Source organism: Ceratotherium simum, chromosome 1 (assembly GCF_057802395.1).
Source record: "Ceratotherium simum simum isolate JZ-2026a chromosome 1, ASM5780239v1, whole genome shotgun sequence".
Taxonomy (NCBI): domain Eukaryota; kingdom Metazoa; phylum Chordata; class Mammalia; order Perissodactyla; family Rhinocerotidae; genus Ceratotherium; species Ceratotherium simum.
The window spans coordinates 37,561,782-37,582,414 of NC_141900.1; the positions used below are offsets into that span (position 1 = coordinate 37,561,782).

The window sequence follows — 20,633 nt, forward strand, 5'->3', positions numbered from 1 at the left end:
GTGTCTGGAGATTGTTATGCTGCCTAATTTTCAAGTATTATCGTGTTTATCTCATTAAATGGGTAGCAGATGCCACAGCCACATTATGTAATAGTTCATTCATCAGACAGGTACCAAGTATTTAGATTTTTCCTATTGTTCTCTGTCTAAAATAAATTCAATATTATTACTTAATTATTTAACTATGCTATTTACCTGTATTATTATTTAACTATGGCTATTTAAATGATCATAGTTATTACCAAAATTCTTTAAATGCAGAATTTAATGGATAATCATCATACTTTTTTCAGATATACTTCAGTAGGGCATACTGCAGAATTCAAGAATTTCTAGAATTCACATGTCCTTTTTATTCCTGGCAAACCATCATCTTTGTCTACATATAGTTCATTTTTTCCAAACTAGAAATGTACTCACTTAAGTTCTTCCATCAAACAAGAAGAATTTTTTTAAATTACTACTCAGATTTTAGAACAAGCCAACAATTTTTAAATGGCATGACAGACAAGTCGCTTGACCTCTGGGCTTTAGTTTCCTTATCTATAACATAAAACGGCTGAAAGACTTCCAAAGTGTCTTCCAATCCTACTATCCATGAGTTTACAACGACAGAGTGTCAGTACTGGATGTTTCATTCTTAAAAAAGATTTCTATGGCAGCATTAATAGTGAGATATATATATTTTTCTAAAAATCATAACTTTTCCTTTTAACATGGAGTCTGTTTTCATGGATATTCATTTACTCAGGTCTTAAACATAGGAAAATACACCAAAAGATATTCAAGTTTATACAAGTTTCCCTCTTATAAGCCATTTTCTCCTTGATAGAGAAATTTTAATAATTCCATGTTGATAACAGTTGTGTAAAAAGGGTACAAGTGCAATGTCAACAACTCAGCATTTCCAAATTCTTCTGCAGGAATAGGGAATGGGCAGAACATCATTGTGAAAACATTTATTTACTAAATAACCTTGATAAACTGGAAATTCTTCAAGGAACTCTTAAAGAATGAAAGACCAAACATACTGAAACTTAAAAAGAGAATTAAACTCCTGCTTTCACTGAAACAAGCCCTAATAAACGTACTATTCACCCACAAAATAACACTTTTATTCAGAAGGAGTCCCATGAACTAAGCCACCTGAGGACTCGGCTTTATGCTGCATCAAATAATATGCCATGCTTCTTCTCCCCTGTTAATGATTAGGTTTTTCTAGAGAAAATCAGATTTTTATTCTCCCTTTATAATATATATTACTGAGATCTTTAAAAAGAGAAAATTGGAAAACTCTCCTTGAATAATAATCACTGAATAATAATCATTGAACTCTCCTTCAATAATTATCATTGAACTCCATGGATTTTTGTTGTGTTTTTTTTAAAGTGATTAAATATGCTAATAATAATTTAACATATTTAAATGTCACAAGTTTATTCACTGAAATGCCATAAGTTTTAGTTTCCAGAACTAGTACTTTAATTTGAATTACTTTTACTGCTACACTAATAAATTTAATCCCTGGGGACAACACTGGCAGCACTTCGCAGTATCTTTGTAATGACACAATACTATCACGTATCAGGGTAATGGTGATCATCTTATTCCTTCAAACACAGGGGAAAGGACTTGAGGGGAGTAGCCAGGTATGATTTACCCAAGTATCTTTTCCAGTACCCAGCCCTATGGTTTTCAAACAGTAAGTCCTTCCCAAATCCTTGTTGAATAAATGGAGCTCTAACGTTTATATATATTAGTTACATGTCAATGTCTTCTTATATAGATCTATTTGTATGAGGTGAAATTTAATCTTCAAAAAGCATTTGATTCTGATTAGTATTTTGGTCATCTTACCTACTCAATCAGCAAATTCCTTGTAAGCAAATTATCACAAGTACTAGTTGCTCTATAAAACTGGTTAGGTTAAATATAGCAAAACAAGCCAACAGAAACAAAGACAAGTGAATTTTTAAAGAGAAAAAACAACTGCTCATCCCATGACAAGTTAAGTTCTAGAAGTGTAGAGACGTTTCCTGACTTGTTCACTGCTGTATCCTCAGCTTTTAGCATTGTCAGGCACATAGTAAGCCCTCAATAAATATTTGGTGAATGAACAGATTGATGATAAACACGTCATTATTTTATCTACCTATATATATTTAGTGTAGAATATAAAACAGGATTCATTTGTGGAGTGCAGAAGTTCCAATACAGGTTCATACTGAAGTCTGAATCTGGCAAAGGCTCCAGGATTTGGGATTACCAACTGTAAAATAAGAGTAAACTTACATCCCAGATACTGACTGGCTGATCAAGCCCGGGCCTGGGATACATCAAGCTCAGGTAAGCAAGAATTTCAAGTCATTATCCCTGTGCATACAAGCAGTGGCAGTGCCAGCAATAACAAGTCAGCTTTTCTGGCAAATCCATCAAAATTAAAACTTAAACTTTTGAAAAAACTAATATGTTTATTATGCTTCTTCAAGCTTAGAGGCTTAACTGTCTGTGGGAAGGGCCTATAATTATGATCAATTACTTATGACTTAGAGGCACTTATAAAGGCATCTGCCTCTTTAAGACAGATTTAAAGAACCAACCATAGGACTGTAAAACTGATCCTATGGGGCAACAACAAATCACAGGTTTGGAGGGGCCACCTTTGACAACTCTTTCTTGGAAGGAAAAGAATTACTGTCACCTGTCCTTGATTTCCTGACCCTGCCTGAACAAATATCAGCAACCTCTAAAATCTGGAATTCCTAGTCTAGCCAACCAAGTCATGGGGGCCAGTGATTTCCCCAAGGCAGAGGTGGAAGAGAAGAAATAGGAAGGAAATGGAATGGAGATCTGTAACTTGTGAGGATGACATCATCAATAATTTTCTTAAGTGTCACTGAATTTCATGGCTTATAACTGATGTTCTTTTCTGACAAACCACAGGCTCATTAAATTCAAGTAGCTTCTTGGTTCCAGAGCCTGTAATGTCTGGGTTTGAGTATGATTTGTTCTACAGAAAAGGTCAGATGAACTGATACCTTACTAGGAACTTGCTCCAAGGTAAGGGCCCCACTAATCTGCCTGAATACAAATAATACTTGGACATTTGAAGCATTTTTAAATTTACGAAGTGCTCTCATATACACTATCTCAGTCTCTCCTCACAACTCTTAAGAGTTGTGAAGTGTCATCACTGCTTCACATGAAAAATAATTTTAGAAAATGATCCCTTTGTCTTCAATTCATAAGTATAGTCTCCTGAAATTTCTCGGTACAGAATTCAAGTCATGGTCAGTTAGAAATCTCTAAGGACACACCAAGCTCAAGAAGATAAATCAAGAGAAGAAGATGGATTAGCCAAAATCTACGAGCATAATGGCAAAAACAATCTTCCTCTGTTACAAGAATAGATTATGCTTTGTAAAGGACAGTGTTACACAGGGGTGCCTCTAACATCTCTACATTGGAAGAACATTATTTTATTTATATACCTGATAATCATCCTTAATTGGACACTCTCCATAAGTAACAGACAAAACTAAACAAGAACTTTGGTCCTAAAATTCTAACAGTGGAATTCATCCTTTGGGAAGCGCCTAGGCCATTTCTCTAGGAAGATAACTAAGTTACGGGGGCCAAATATACCCTCTCTTTCTCCCTGCAATATCACAAAGACTCCTCAAAAGGGTTTTTGTTGTTTTTCAACAAAGAAAACACATACAAAAGGTAATCTATTGCTTTTATATATAATCCCACCCTCTTAAAACATTCGTTCTCCCAGGCTCATTATCCCTCTCTGCTTTACTGGCTAAAGCAGAGGTATAATGGAGTCCTATCTTTACAGCCATTTACTACCTTATTTATGTATTTATGATTCTTTGCTGCCTTCTAGCCCAAGTCTAACTATGTTGGGAACAAAGCACCACACAAATCACCCAGCTTGGGATAAGAAGAGACAAGTTAGAACCTCCCAGGAAGATTCTGTAGACATGTGCTCCCTGAGTCTGCAGAGGGTTTGATATTTCAAAGGTCAGTCTTGGGTCTCTCCACTTGGATGACTAATGTTAACTTGTTTGACTTTTTACAAAAATATTTAGCTGTGCTTATTTACACAATTTCATCCACAGTGCACACAGTAGGTACGTATCTGTTGAACAGAATCCCTAGATGGATAAGAAGACAAGAAGACGACTCCAAGATCTCCTTTTTCCAACACATTGTCATAAGAGTTGACAAAGGTAAAATCACACCCTGATTTGTAGAAGTTCCTGTGCATTCCTCTTCCACTTAAAACTATGCATCTCTGTTTAAAAAAGGATGACACACCACACAACGTCAACCACACAATGGGGAAATTCCAGGATCACTAAGAAAACACCATTATCCTAAGACACACACACTTTCGTTTATTATTGGTTACCCACAGGAGAAGCTTGAAGAACTGCTGTCTCCCTGTCCACTCACAAGCCGTCCAGGGAGAGCAATGGGAGAACATTTAGAATCTAAAGATTCCACATCTTGGACTCACGTTTAACCCTTTGGAAACGTAGTCTAAGGACTATGCTGGCCCAGGAACATAAAGTAATACAGACAAACAGGCAACATTTTTGGAAGAAATTTTTTAAACTATTTGAAACTGGGCAACAGCACTGAAGTCCTTAGACCATGAAGAATCCTTATCATTATGCAATTTTAATAAAGAGAAACTGTCGGTGTGATTGGCAAAAATATTCTTACGTTCCTGCATTTTTTTAACGTTATTTATACTAGGCTCCACCAGTCAAGTTCTCTTCCTACTAATTATCACCGCATCCTGCTACCTCTCACTTATACTCAGTCTCTCAAAAATTCCCCAAAGGCCAGGGAAAATAAGCGAGGGGCTGGCAGGGCGTGTCTCAGGTTGGCTTGTTCTGTCCCTAAAAGGCACCCAACTTCCCGGACCCCATTTCAGGGCCGGCAGGGAGAAAACACTTAGAACTTGCACAGCAGTGAGGAAGCCTGCGCAGGTCACATTCTCTGACTTGTCTGACTTGCTCGCTGTCTGGCAAGGTCACCGGCTCTGGCTCCTGGCTCTGTCGACAAAACGTATTCTCACTCCGTAAGGTCAACGGGTCGCGCCGTGCCTCCCCAGCCGCCCTCCGGCCTGGCACCTTCCTGGGCCCGAGGATCCCTCGCCCGGCCCTCCCCGGGCGCGCGGCCCCCGACGGCGCGGGCGCCGCTGCCCCGCTCACCTGACCACGTTGGGGTGCTCGAAGGTCTCCAGGTGCCTCAGCACCGCCACCTCGCGGATGGTGGAGAGCGGCATGCCCTCCTCGCCCGTCTGCACCCGCACGCGCTTCAGCGCCACGAAACGGCCTCCGTTCTTCAGGTCCCGGGCCTTGAACACCTTCCCATAGGCGCCCTCCCCGATCTCCGCCACGCACTCGTACTGCTGGTCGGCGCGGCTCAGGCCGTCCTTCTCCATGCCGCCCGGACACCGCCCGGCGCGGCGCCGCTGGGGCGGGCGGGGGGCTCGCTCGGCTCGCTCGCGGCCGCCGCTCGCCTCCTCTCGGACTCCTCCGCCCGCTCCCTCGCGCCCCGGAGCTCGGTCTCGCTCTCCCTCACCCCTGCGACTACCGCGATCCGGCGCTCGGGCTCTCGCGGCCGCCGGGGCTGGATGGAGCGACCTCCCCGCGGGCGGGCGCAACCCTGGTGCCGCTGCGAAACTCCGCCTGCCGAGTCGCCGAGGAGCGAGCCGATCCCTCCTCTTCCCTCCCCGAAGCGCAGTCCTCTGCACAGACACCAAGGCGATTACATAGTCTCTGCCCGAGTGCGTCTCAGTCCACAATCATTCCACCTAAAAGAGGAGACGGGAGGACAAGAAGAAAGTGCAATCAGACATCCCAGGCGCCTTCCTCAGGGTTCCCGCAGACTCCCCTCCTCCTCCTTCAGGAAGCCCCCATCGCTACCCTCCGCGCGCTCCTGCCCTCTCCTAGGCCGCTTAATCCTTCCTGGTTCCTCCGAGAAAAGCGAAGTTACTTTTCTTTCCCTGCAGGGCTGGAGCGGTCTTCGCGCGGAGAGGTTGCAAGGGCCCCTCCGGGATGAGCGCGCGGCGCGGGACGCACTGGAACGGGAGGGGGCGTGCCGAGCAGCCCAGAGTGTGCCGGGAGCGCGGGGGAGGGGAGGCGCCGGGCACGTCAATGTCACTGCTTAATATTTATCCCTATATCATTGTGTTGCGCTGCTACGCTCCCGGCCTCCCCGGGCCTGGACGTGCAGGGAGAGGGGCTCCTGGGGTGCCATGGGGGTGTTCAGGCGTTGTGCACAAGCTGCTGTGGAGGGACTGTGGGTCCACCCGTGTGGGGCCGCAGAATGTGGGTGGGGGCTCCCAGGACCCTGTAACCCGATGCTGGGAGTGTGCGAGAAGGGGTGGTCAGACATCTGCTCGGAAATTGCTTCCTTTCTTTCTACTTTCAGTTTTTCTATGAGAAGACATTTAAAAACGACTTGCACACACAAGTGGTCTTTTGGGGGTAAAGAAGTCTGGGTTGGAAACGGAATTCCTCCGACTCGGAGGACCTCCCTGGTGGAAACTCTTCAGGTCGGGGAGGGCTGGGGCTCCCGCTACTCAGAGGAGGGTGAGTGATGGGGGCCTGGACGGGGGGCGTCGCCCACGGGATCCTAAGGGTGGGAGAAAGGGGTGTTCGCCACACTTTAGCTTGTCGCCTCCTTAAAGAATAACTTCAGGAGGAAGGTAGCATAACCGTGACTCGTCCTGACATTTTCAACTGATTTCAACCCGAGCAAAACTCAGCCTCCCCCTTAAAAAGGATGGGGGCTGGGGGGAGTAAAGGCTGAGCCTCCGGAGGTGAGAGAGAAGAGGCTGAGCCCTTGGGGCCAGGACTCGCGAACCTTTCCCCACTCCCAGGATCGTCTCCGATGTAGGCAGCAGAAGCGGCTGCTCCATTCCTCTTTCGGCTTAAGGCCTGGTCTCGTCTGCAGCTAGTCGCCCCCCGGAGCCCTCCGCACAACAAAGTGCGGGGCCGAGGGGACACTTTCCCTCCCCATTCATTTGCAATCCAGGAACTAGGCAACCTCCAACCCACAGCCGCCGCGGCCTCGGCGGGACATTCGCCACGCCGGCCGCGTGTCCCCAATTCCCAGGGCACCTCGGAATTACCTGCCCTGCAACTGCTGCCCGCTCGCCTTCTGCCAGGAATTAAAGAAACAAATGGCGCGACCCCCACGGTGTGCGGGCGGAGGGGACTGCAGCGAGGACAGAGCCCCTCACACTCACTCCGTTCAAAAGTCTCCCTAAAACGTGAAAGTGAATCCTGGGGGAGCCGAGGAGCGAGCCCCCCAGAGCCTGCACGGGGGTCTGAGCCAGGCCGAGGGCCACACAGGTAGCGGAGAAGCCGCCGCCGCCTGCGCAGCCCGCCCCTCTCGCGTCCCCTCCTCCCCGCCCCAGTCCAGCCCGAGGCTCTGCAGCGAAGGCAGCGTTGCGGACGTCCCACCCCCGCGGGGAACTGCGCCCGCTACCCCCGCCGGGCCCCGCACCGCCCGCCCTGGCTCTCCCCCCTTGCTCCCCCGACGGTCGGCTCCGGCGGAGAGAAACGGGAGCAGCAGTGCCTTTTCCCCCCCTCTCCTCCACTTTTTTTTGTTGTTGTTGTTGCTTTCCCACGCTGGCTGAATGTGACTTGACCCCATTTCAAAAAAGTTTGACATAGTGCTTCAACATTTCCGCATTCCTCCGCGACTACAAAGGCTGCAGCCGCCTCCTTCTGCTTTCTGTCTCTGCTCTCTGTCTTCACACTCAATGAAATCCTTCATGTGCCTCTCCCGAAGCCTGCCAAGCACCGCAAGGGTCGCCACCAGCGCAGCGACAAGAGGCCGCACCAGGACCACGACTCCCGCTTATGCGCACACGCAGATGCGCCCACGTGCACACTGACGGGCGCGCTGCGGGGTCCGGAGCTGCTCACCGCGGGGTGTGCATTTCGACTCCGATATTTTAAACTATAAAAGTAAACTGGGAAACTAAAGCAAATATGCATCCTTGGGGGACTCCAAGCCTGGGCACTAGCCGCCAGCGTGCACTCCTCTAAGTGTGCATAACACGCCCGCAGGGGTTGCCAGCAGGAAGCCTGAGTTAACATTTATCTCGTGGTGGGGAAGGTGGAGCCCACGCCCACACCTAGCAAGCTGGAGAGGGAGCTTTCGTGAGGAAATAAATATGGGGCACGGAAACACAGTCTTCCGCATGGAGTCCCCAGAGGCAATGCATTTTAAACCCTAAACGCATATTACTATGTGAGTGTCCGAGTGGAGTTTAAATTGTTTGAAGAAACTGGATAAGGAGTGTTTGTGGGGGTGTTTGTGCGCACGGCTATACAGGAGCAGGCACAGGATCTCAGTGTTGGGGGTGTCCCTAGTGTGGGATATCCTCCTCTCGCCAGATTAGGAGAGACTCCTTTAGCTCCCCAAAACTGGCCCCCGTAACTACCCTGCGTCAGTTCATAAGGGGTTAACCAAAGCCGATTCCGAGGACATACAACCCGCCCCCACAGTCACCCCCACCCACACTCTCGCTTCCGACCCTGGCCAAGCCCCCAAATCTTCCCCGGGGACCCCCCACCCCGCAGCCCACCCACCCGAGTACACAGCTCCTCACCTGACGGGCCCGGCCACGTCCGGCCTCCCCAAGGGGCTGCGTGTGTCGGGCCGACCACCGCACGTGTCCACGGCGGCGCGGAGCAGGTAACCCGGCTCGGAGGAAGGAGTTACCGGCACTCTTTCCCGCGAGGGGGTGGGCACAGCGGCGGAGGGCGGAGGGACGGCGGAGGGCGCCGCCCGCGCCGCTCGCTGGGGGCGGACGGGGGCCGCGGGGCTCCTGCCGGGGCTCAGGGCCCGCGCCGGGGAGGCAGCGGGGGCGGGAGCGGGGACTGGGGCCCAAGAGGCCAACGCTGCCCGAGACCCACCGGCGGCGGTGTTGGGGGCTCGCGGCGCAGTGGCAAGCAAGTGTGCAAATTAAAACCTTCCGGAGAGAGGGGAGGCGGCCGAGACCCGGCTGGGCTCTGAACCTCCCAGCTCCGCAGCTCTCGGCACCGAGTGGGGGGCGAGAAGGAGGGGAGAGGGGAGTTAAATGAAAATTTCCGGCTTTCGCTGCAACTGGAGTGGGGGATCTTGCGACTAAAATAAGAGGCGTGAGAGAGAGAGTGGGATGTGTCGTCGGGAGTCGGTGGAGTTTCCAAACCCAGGGTCGCCCGGAGTTGGGGTTTTGACAGAGTGAGGCGGGGGTATCAGCATTCTGTGATGTGGACGGATGGGAAAAACACAAAACAACCAACCGTAATTATGAGGGGCCGGTGGGGATGGTAAATACCAACACTTTCCAAGAAACTGAAAAATCAGACCAAAAAATAACTCTTCTCTATTAAAAAAAAAAAAAATTGGCAAGATGCCTTGCAGAAAAGAAAATACTAATCTGTCCAAGCACTTTTCACTTTCAGCATGAGCTACATTTGTTTTGTTTTCCTTCGCTTCCTTTCGGCCTCACAAAGCCCTATCTTTTCCTTTTGGAAAGAGGATATGATTTGGAAATTGTCAGGCACTCTGTGGTTAACGATCTACTTGAAGGGGCTGGCCGGTTCACAGTTATTAAGTGGTTAGCAACTGCTGAGGATTCACTAAGGTATTTCTGGGGAGCTAAGAAAACTAAAATTCAGTGTAAATAACAGAACTGCAAGATAATAGACACACACACACAAAGAGGAGAGAACGTGATTCGGTGGGTGCTCAGTTTAAATGCATTATTGGAATTCTGAAATTTGAAACCTTGTAAGAATGTATATTTTACCTGCTGAGAAAACCTAAATACAATTATTTCAGGTGAAAATAAGATTTTGGAGGAAAAAAGTCTTCAAGACTTTCTACAATGGAGTAAAACAAAAACTAGCTGTTTTTCTGGAAAGAATTCAGTGTTCTCCAAAATCTGTATCTGTAGAATACTTAAAACCCTTTTAAACATCTTGAAGCAAAGCTAAAATAAGTTTATGTCAATGCTATGTGGAAAAATTAAAACCCAGCAAAATTCTATTTGAGCTGGAAAGATTACCTCTATAAATCTTTTGACTTTTTGAATTAAATCATCTTGCTAATTTCACAATAGATCAAAAATTTGCCTTTATAAAATTGATTCTATACTACAGTATGAAGTAACAGGTTAGGTAAATAAAAATTGTTGCATTTCCATTAGCAAATATTTTGCAAGGCATTATAATAATTTTTTCTCAAATACTAAAAGTGAATAATTGTGTTTCTTTATGCTTAAGGTAATTCATGACACATATTTTGTGTTCAGGAGCATATCTTCTAAAATAAAATCCAATTTCTGAACAAAATTTGTATTTTTAAAGATATCTATAATCTCGTATACTTTATAGACTTAAGAAAGCAAATTGTTAGATTTGTATTTATATAAAATATTTGGATCACTACAAGTCACTAATTAGACTTTAAACCAGAGACAAAAGGGACTTCTGCATTTTGATAATTGCTCACACTTATCAATGCTTTTTGAAACAAGATTTACTTTCTGGTAATTAACACATTTATGTAATTTAGAAATAATTGTCAATAAATAGTCGTAGGAACCAGCAAGTGATTGCAAGAATTTATTTGAGTAAATAATTTGTTTAAAAAATAGTAAGCTGTAAGTATCTTTTAAATTAACAGAAAAATGTCTTTTCTACCATGGGTTGCATTTTTCATTACTGAATTTGACAACAACCATAGGTGGATTAGAAATTCCATGATTTAGGTTACTACACCACTTGGGCAATGTAATAAACAATGAAACTTTATTTAATTATATAGGTTAATACTGAGTGTTAACTCTTTTTATGTCATCTGCTTTGTCTAATATTGTTAATTTATTATTGTTCACTCTCCCTGTTTATGGTTCACATAAATCCCAGTTGGCTAAAGCTTCAGACTAGAAAGTTTTACAATGGCTCGTGTAAAATTAGTAAATACCAGATTGTTTTTGTTTATGGATAACTTCCTCTATGGGTAACAGGTTATCATAACAAAATTTGTGCAAAGTTTATAAACTGTGAACCAAATTCCGACTCCTTTGTTTAGGAGTTTTCTATGAATGAATACATAGCATTCAAGAAAAATGATTTGCACCAGTATTTTCATGCTACATATCAGATGTTCTAAAGTTGCAAATCATCTTACAGGTTTTTAAAAATTAAAACTCATGGATTTATCTCCAAATATGATGTTGTAGCTCATACTGCAAGTTTTCTTAGTGTCACGTAAGAGATGTATTGTGTGAATATTTTATATCAAATATCTGTAAATTTTTGTTTTCACTAAAATAAAAATAAAATTTAAAATTCTGGTCTATAATTTATAACTTTGTTTAAAACATGAGTAATTTATTTAAAATTAGTAGTTATATAATGTACATCTAATTCTAAATCATTTCTGATTTATATTGGCTATTTGAATACATTTTCCAGAAACTCAGAAATAAAGTTTTGCTATAATCTACTACACAGTAATTTAATTGGAGGTCCATATAAATGTATACTTTTTGTCTCTAAAGATCTCTTGTTTATTGTTTTGATAAAAACCTTTTCTGGTTTAATAATTTTGAAAACAGTTACCCTCATCTTTACCTTGATTTATATGTGTATGTAAATGTTATCTTTGTTGAGTAATTTACTATGAAAAACTATAATTTTAACAGAAATAGTATAATATAATGCAGTGCATTTTAATGCATTTTTCTCCCCAGGCATTTCCAAGATGTTTTCTTGGGTTTTCCCTTAAAATATAATATTGAAAATTTGCTAAATATCCTACGAAAAATCAATTGTACTACCAACTTTTTCAGTTGTAAAATTCTGAACTTTAAATGATTTTTTAAAATTCAATCTTCTAAATAAATTACTTCTTGTCATTTTGGAAATGACCTGGGTTTTTCTCTTTTTGTTGTTGTGTTTGTGTTGTTGTTTGTGATCTAGTGCATTGCATTTGAGCGGTGAAACTTGGAAAGATTTTGATATTTGCCATGAGGGAAAAAAATATATCAGGTAGTAGCTTCTAAAATTTAAGGAGAAAAAACCAGACATTGGAACATTTTGGAACATTCCGTTTTCACGGGTTCTACTGCTCTATAATTATTCCTGTGCAACATGTCAGTACTATGTTCATATTTGTATAATTGTCATCATCTTTTCTATTTTTTTTCCTTTTGATAGACACTCCTATCTTCTTTTTCCTTTGTGTGTGTGTGTGTGTGTGTGTGAATACCTGTATGTTCCTGGCATATTGTTTTGACATGTTTGAAACGTGTTCTTAAGTTCTTTTCATCATCTATATTAAAATTCTGAGTAATCAGAAAAATAACTATGGAAATACACTTACAAAAGATGGCAATAATCACATTGAAACACCTACATTTCCTTTCCATTTATAGTGTCCTGTAATTTTCACTGACTTCTAACATTTCTTTTCTGAGATGATACTTGCATCTCAATGGCACACATGGCCTAACAATTGTGTTACTATAGCTGCCTTTTGTTGAACTAAAAGGTGTGTACATGTTTCAGATAGACCATTCAGATGAAGCAGTGAATGTACAACACAATGGGAGTGAATGATGATCAAGTGGGATCTGGGAGGTAGGAGAAGGACAAAGAAAGGCACCTGGGAGAAACTTCTGTGAATGGCCTGGCAGCAGGGGCGAGTGACGGAAGTACCTGCCTAGGTCCTGAGGCCAAGAGATGTAGCCTCGATGCTCTAGGTATGGCATATCCAGGCAACCTGATTCTTTCAGAATGAATGGCATGCAATGAAATCCGTCTTATTAAATGAAATTGTATAATGTATGAGTCCATATTTATGCAACTATATCGTGTCTCGTTGTGGATTTTTCGTGAAAATAATATAGAACGGAATTCTTTACAGAATTCTTTATGTCTGGAGGAAAGTACATAATAGCATAGCTCTGTGGATCAAACATTTTACCATAAATTGAAGAGAGGGTCCAATTTTTAAACCCTACTACAAATTTGTTCAAGTTTACTCGTATCTTTGTATCCCTAATACCTAGCAAAGTAGCTGGCATGTATTTTATGTCCAATAAATGTTTGTCTATGGGAAAGTTGGCTTATATCCTTTAGTCCCTCTTCTTTGGGACTACTTTCTATTTCCTTTAGGGGGATATATTAGAATAATTTTGTGTATAATACCAGCACAGTTTAAGGATCTAAGGATCGGTGTGCTGATTTCAGGACCTCAGAAACATGTCTCCTCTACCTGCAGTTCCCTTTCCTCTCAGCCCTCTTCTCTAAATCCTATCATCCTTTCAAGGCCCAGCTCTTCCTTAAAACCTGGGAGATTCCCTCAGCTGAATGACATCCCTCTTTGTTCTGACTCCTTGAGACCATCTGCTTTCTACCTTCCCAAAAGCTTGATGCCCGCCTATCCACCACCCTGAGCACTCTGAGCATGGCGGAGACCGTCCGCCATGCCTCGTTCCCTTTGGCAACGCTCCAGCACCTGGCTGTGCCATCTTGCCATAGTAGGTCATCAACGAATGCAGCAATGGTTCTTGTCTCTCTCCATGAGTGTTACTGAATCGAGCAGGCACAAAACAGGCTGGAGTAGTGTGACACAACTAGAATAACATTTGAAAAGTTGAAGATGCTGTTCCACTTTGCTTAAACAGGAAAGAACCAGGTCATCCTGCTACTTTGTGTAGATTTGTTATGTTTTCTCTTGTGTTGCAGATATTAGTCATCTAAAACATTTTTGTCGGAAAGAAAATGTGTTTAGATAAATTTCTAAATTTGTCTGAAAGACATTCTAAAATCTTATCTGAAAGAAAATGTGTTTAGGTAATTTTCTCCATTCCCTGAAAATTCCAGTTAAACGATTTTTCTTTAAAAAGAGCAAATACTAAACTCAGAGGTAAATTAGATACCAGATAGCCCAGAACCTGGAAAGACTGCTAATTTTATTTGCCAATATCCTTGATTCCTATGTGAGTATATCCTAAAGGATGGAATCCTCGATTTCTAAGTCAGGAGACTTGTATTTTATTCCTAGTTCTTCTTCCCTCAGTAATGTTCACTGTACCCTCAGTGACCAGTCATTTAACCTTTCTGACCTTCAGTGTCTATGCCTGTTAAACAGGTTTGCTAATTATTCAAGAAGATGTTATGAAAATGGTTTGGAGAGAGGCAACAAAGAGTTTTACCTTCGTAGGAGAAGATATGGAAGTATAATGGAGGTCGCTGGTCTGTGTGTCAGAGGACCTAAAGTTTATCCTGGAGTTGGACACAAACTGCCTGTGCGACCTTGGGCAACACACTTAAGCCCCTGCGCCTTAAGGTCCTTGTCAGTAAAAGAGATCATTAGACTGGATGATTCATATAGCTGCTGCAACTTGAAAGTGCTATAATCCAGTCCAGCATGCTATGCCTGGCACCATCATTATACATCTGTTTTTATAAATTCCCTAGACAGGAATAGAGCCAAGGATGGGACTCTGATGTCAGCAACCCAGAGAGGAGTCTGGATTTCAAATGGAAATTATATTGGGGTCCCTCTAACTTAACCCTCTGGATTTTCAAGACTGAATAGAAATGAAAACTTCCAGAAAAACGTTAGAGAAATTCACGTGTGTTTTCATTAGAGATGGGGAGAGAGAAGCCAGGTTTTATTTGGCTAGAACTAAATACGATGAATTAAATTAATCAAACCTGATTAATAAAATGTGATAAGTAAATTACACTAGTATGTATAGAACCAGGATACTCAAGATTAGATATCTTGAGTGATCACAGAAATTCTTCAAAGATATCATGAAGCATAGCTTTGGGAAATGTGACATATCTGTAAACCATTGAAAAATCAGTGGCATCCAGCCTCCTGTGAGGCAGTGGGAAGTGGGGAATGGGAGGGTCAAAGGCAGTATGCCGTGAGTCTCAGGGGCTCTAGCAATTTCAGAAATCCTGGGAGCTGCTGATCCAAAGCCATTATTAAAACGTGCATAAAGGAACAGGCTGTTGCCTCCATGTTCTTATTCTCCACCACATCGGCCCATGTGCATGGTTTTCAGGTCCTCCATAGATGTGCAGGGACATGTAGGCAGTTGGAACCAGATGGTCCTGGATTAGAAGCCTGGCTCCCCTCTGTGACCTTGGACTAGATTCTTAAACTTTCGGATCCCCAGTTTCCCTCATCCATAAAGTAGGGATACTATTACCTGCCACGATAAGTTGGTGTGGAAGTTAAATAAGTGCCTCCTATGTGCATTTTGCATTTAGCGGACACAATAAATATCAGTACACAATCAACATCTTTTTCATGAAATCACATTTCCTATTCTAACTCTTTTTAGGGATAGCTCACCCTTTGACTGACATGTCTTTCTTTTTTAACTGGATTGAAACATCCACCTGTTGCAGGAGTAGCCACCCTAGAAACAGAGAACACTCGACATTCTCTTGGGTCTTGACAAACCACAGCTGTCCCTGGGTATGTGAGGAATGGAGGAGAGGCTGGGTTGTCTCACCTGAGACCTCTCTTTCTTGTCCAGATCTTACCAACACTGCTCAATCTCCTTAGTCTGTTCCTCACTGTCTTCTCCCTCTTCCTTCCACGTGGCTTTGTTCTTCCCTTTCCCACTGCTTTGGTGCGATCTGAGGGCCACCCCATTCTGCCCCTTAAATCTGTACCCCATACTTGTTAACATTGTCTTAAAACCCCTGCACTCTGCTGCCTCCCAGCAAGAGCGCCTTCATTGATCACACTTCCACAGTCACTGGCTCCCACTTATCTTGCTTGAAGTGCCTGTTTGTCATCATATCAGTCTCTTCCCTACCCTTCAACCTGGTCTTCTTGGCTTAGCAGAAGTTTACTTGTCCTCAGATGACATTGCATTCCTACCCCATACTCTCTAGAAACACTCCATGGGAGCTACCCCCCTCCCCTATCCTCTTTTTTTCTTTTTAACTTCCCAGGGATATTTCCACGGTTCCTCAGCTTCTTGTCCTTTGATATTCAAATGCCATGTTCCTCACAGCTTTCTTTTCCCTACTCGTGGGCCCATCAGGTACCTTGACCACACAGTTCCTAGGCTTCTGTTCTTCACTGACTCCTACTGAGGTCCCTAAAAGGATGAGAGCCTCCTTCAAGTCGGGGTCTGTGACTTTTATTTCTTCATCTCTAAGTACCGACCCAGAGTTAGTGAACAAGAGGAGTTGGTTGAATGAAAGATATATCATAAGAAACATAGTGCTATCAGATAATTATCCATCTGAGCAGTGACCTGATACTCTCCCAGGCCACGTCTTACCCACCTATTTCCTCCCTTTCCTGGATTCCATGCTGTCTCCTCTAAGGATGAACTTAGGCAGGGTAGATAAAGGTCTCCATTTTAGTTGCTCCAACACCCCCAGTCTCCACCTTCGGGTTGCACCATCACAGCCTCCCTTGACAGGAATGCATAGAGTGGTTGCTAGAAAGCTAGTGAAGCTGAGTCCACCTGACCCACCTGGGTTCGTGCTTGGGCAAGAAGAGCCACGAAATCCAGGCAGGGAAGTTTAAACTTGATTAGTAAGCAAAACACGAAACCGACTTAAGATTTCTGAGCAGAGAAGGAGGCTCTTGGAGCAGTGATAGACAAAAGTCGTGTGCAAGGAAGATGACTTCAATAGTAGCCGGCCCAAGGGGCTGGAGTAGGCGAGGCCAATTTACAGGCTTCTGCAAGTGGTGAAAAGACCCAGGTGACAGCCTAGGAATGAAAAAAAAAACAACAAAAAACAAAAAAACGAATGGCTACAAGAGAGAATTCAAAGGAAACATTTCATAGGATTTGGTTAATAACATGATAAACAGAATAATGAGAAGAGTTATGTATATAACCTGCCAGGATAGCTCTGAGCACTTCACATAAATTAACATACTTAAACCTCCTAATTATCTCCATTTTGCGGTCAATGAAACTGAGACATAGGACCAAACTTCTAACCAGGTTTTGGTCTGAGGTATCAAAATAATGACGATAATAATAATAATGATAATGATAATAACGTAGTCCATAACAGATAAAAGATAGATGCAAAAGAAGATGGCTTGGTAAAGGTTAGGAGTTCCACTTCTGAATTTGAGATGACAGCTGAATGAAAATATCCAGTGGTCACATGGAGTGGAGAGCCTTTCACTTTTGCCTGGTTCTACCTTAAAATATGCCCAGATCCACCATCCTGCAAAAGCCCATTGTTGTTTTCAAATGACATTCTGCTTTTCTTCTTTCCTATCTCCAGGGCCAGTTTCATAGGTTGCACAGAAGGACCCTATGCTTGGTATGATGCTCTGCTGTGGCCATCTTAATAAGTTTTGAACAAGGTGCCCACATTTTCATTTTTGGACTGTGCCTGCAAATTAGGTAGCAGGTCCTGCCTTCCCGATGGAACGTCTGGGATGGACATTCCATGTGGGCATTCACCTCACAGTTCAGGCCTCCACCTTCAAGAGATGTTTCCTCTTTCATTGCGTCTATGAAGCCGTTCTTTCCAACATCATCATTGATGCAGTCAGCTGCAGTTTTTTCTTACTTGTTAGGCTCTGCACTTCTAATGCTGGTTTTCAGTCTTTTCTTGAAATTCTCTCCTCTCTTAGCTGTCATGACACATGACTTCTGCCATTTCTTGATTTGATGTTCTTTTGTTTTCCATTTTCCCTTGGTCCCACCCCACATCTGGAGGTACCTTCTAAGACTCAACAACCAGCATTGAATTGTTCTTCTGCAAGCTCATTTTTTCCCATACAAGCTATCAGACGTTCTCCTGTGGTATGCACATAAAAATGGATTTCCATCATCCTTGTATTATTCACTGCCTCAACCTGAACCACAAACCCGACCTGTTTCACTCTCCTTTTCCCTACCTGTTCTTAATTTTTCCACCTGTTGACTTCATAACTTCAAATTTATGGCCTCTTTTCACTCTGTTGCCCTTCATCTTTGACTTCTCTACTCAACCACCAGTCACTCGTAGGGTGTTCTCTGATTCTAATTGTTTTAGGCCACCCTGGGAAATACTTTGCCTAATGCAGCCCTGTTCTCTGGTCTTTCATCTTGACAAGGTGCTAGAGGCTGATGCTCCTACCAACTTTGCCTTAACTCCGTTAGTGTCCTCTCCTCAACCTCTGCAAATCTTCTGTCTGACACTGAAGCTGAACAAACCTGACATTGAATTTTGCACCTTAGAGCCACCCTGTCCACGCTGCTCCTGCCCATGTGTTTGCCAAACGAGCAGCTTTCTTGAACAGCCCACTGTCTCTAGGCAGTGCTACCGTATTTCCCTAGTGAATTCTCTATCCTGCTTTCCAGAAGATTATTCCATACCTTCTCTTGTCTTTTCAAATCTCCAGCACTTTCTTCCCATCCTCATTGTTATGATGCCCTTTGTTTTTATTTCACTGAGAAAATAGAAGAAATCAAGAGAGAAATTCCATATACTTCCATTGCTTACCCTTCCTGAGCTGCTTTCTTCACTGTCTCCAGGACTCCACTCCCTTGCTTCTTTTCCTCCCTTACGGCCACTCCTATTCACTCTCCTTGTTGGTTACTTTTCCTCTTCCTCATCTCTAGGTTGCTATAACAAAGCAGTTAATTTGGGCTGCTATAACAAAAATATCATAGACCAGGTGGCTTAAACAACAAACATTTATTTCTTACAGTTCTGGAGGCAAAGAGTCCAAAATCAAGGTGCCACCAAGGTCAGGTTCTTGGTGAAGACCCTCTTCCTGGTGTACAGACAGCCATTTTCTAGTTGTATCCTCACCTGGCAAAAAGCAGAGAGAGAAGCAAGCTCTCTCATGTCTCTTCTTATAAGGGCACTACTCCCTTCATGAGGGATCCACCCTCATGATCTAATTACCTACCAAAGACTCTATCTCCAAATACCATCACATTGGGGATTAGGGTTTCAGCACATGAATTGGGGTGGCAGGGGGGGCACAAACATGCAGTCCATAACTGTGTTCTAGGGCTTTGTCCTTAGACCTTGTCTCCCCTCTCTTCACTCTCATGCTCTGGGTAACCTTATCTAGTACCATGACTTTATACATTATTTGCGTACTGATACTCCAAAATTTATACTCCATTTGGATATCCTTTTTGAATTCCAGACATATATATCCAATTGCCTACATGATCTTTCTGCATAGATGTCTGATCCAAAACTGAGCTCTTCATTTTCCTTCCCAAAGCTGCTTCTCCCACAGTCTTCTTCATCTTAGCAAATAAAAAACTGCACTCTTCTGTTTGCTTAGTCCAAAATCTAGCAACCAAGTTTGACTCCTGTCTCTTTTTCTTCCCCTATATGTCCTCCATCAGCAAATCCTGCCAGCCCTACAGTCTCACCTCGACCACTAGTGCAGCCACCTTTATCTGTCACCTGGTCTGCTGCAGTAGCCTCCTGACTGACTGACTTCAGTCCCTGCCTGTCTGCCTTCTCCACACTGCAGTCAAAGTGATCCTGTGAAATCCAAGTCAGATCTTATCACTCCTTTCCAGCGTCAAGACCTTCCAGTGTCATCCCATTTCTCTCAGAATAAAATCTAAGTCCTTGCTGTGGTTTACAAGGTCTTACATAGTCTCCTGCAGCCGCACTGGCCTCCTTGCTGATTCCTCAAACCCACCAAGCCACGTTCACACCTCTGAGCCTTTGCTCTTGCTCGTGCCTCTGGCTGAAACGCTCTTCACCCACACAGTTGCATGGCTGTCTGCCTCACTTCCTTCAGGTCTCACTCAAAAGTCATCAGAGGGACATTCTCTGACCACCCTACGTGAATTGCATCCACTCCAGTCTCTATTCACCTTACTTTATTTTTCTTTCATAGTGCTTATCACCATCTGACACATTATGAGTTTATTTGTCTATTTGTTTAGTATCAGTCTCCACTCCACCTCCAGAATGTAATCTACGAAAGAGCAGGGACTTTGTTTTATATCCTCTTGTATCACTAAAATAATCACTTGGCACTTGGTGGGCACTGAATAAATATTTGTTGAATAAATGAATATATGGGCTCTCCTCCTACTAACCAAGCTTACAACTAGCCAGTCCTTGGCTGGTGACAGTTTATTAACTAAGAATAACTGTCTAGGGGTCCGGCCAAGTGGCATAGTGGTTAAGTTTGTGCGCTCCGCTATGGTGGCCTGGGGTTTCCAGGTTTGGATCCCAGGCGCAGACCTACGCACCGCTGGTCAAGCTATGCTGTGGCGGTGTCCCATATGCAAAATGGAGGAAGATGCGCACAGATGTTAGCTCAGGGTTAATCTTCCTCAGCAAAAAGAGGAAGATTGGCAACAGATGTTAGCTTGGGCTGATCTCCCTCACCAAAAAAAAAAAAAAGAATAACTATAATATATACCTTAGTGCAATCTTCCTAAATTTATGTATTTTACATCCAACCGATATTCTGCTAGGGGGCTTCAGCTGGAATTGTTCACAAAGGTGTTACTTAAAGATAATTTGATTCACAGAGCATAGATACAATTCTATCTAAAATTACCAAGACTATAAAGTCTGTATATTCAATTAATTGAAATTATCTCCTATCCT

General features: G+C 43.5%; 1 protein-coding gene and 1 pseudogene across 4 annotated transcripts in view; one reads left to right on the top strand and one right to left on the bottom strand.

Moving 5' to 3' along the window:
* The window catches only part of CDK6 (cyclin dependent kinase 6), a 231,248-nt gene extending 222,435 nt beyond the window's left edge, over positions 1–8,813 (bottom strand). The window contains exons 1-2 of one of the 4 annotated variants that reach the window (XM_004431342.3): positions 8,651–8,813; positions 5,232–5,836 (exon numbers count right to left, since the gene is read on the bottom strand). In XM_004431342.3, coding sequence (XP_004431399.1) covers positions 5,232–5,464 — 233 coding nt within the window. In that variant the 5' untranslated portion in view covers positions 5,465–5,836; positions 8,651–8,813. Of the gene's footprint in view, positions 1–5,231; positions 5,837–5,948; positions 6,099–7,159; positions 7,283–8,650 lie in introns of those variants that run through there. The other 3 variants (XM_087420530.1, XM_004431343.3, XM_014788170.2) reach the window with 3 other exon arrangements.
* On the top strand, positions 6,081–7,366 carry LOC147918179 (uncharacterized; annotated as a pseudogene).
* Positions 8,814–20,633: the final 11,820 nt, after the last annotated feature.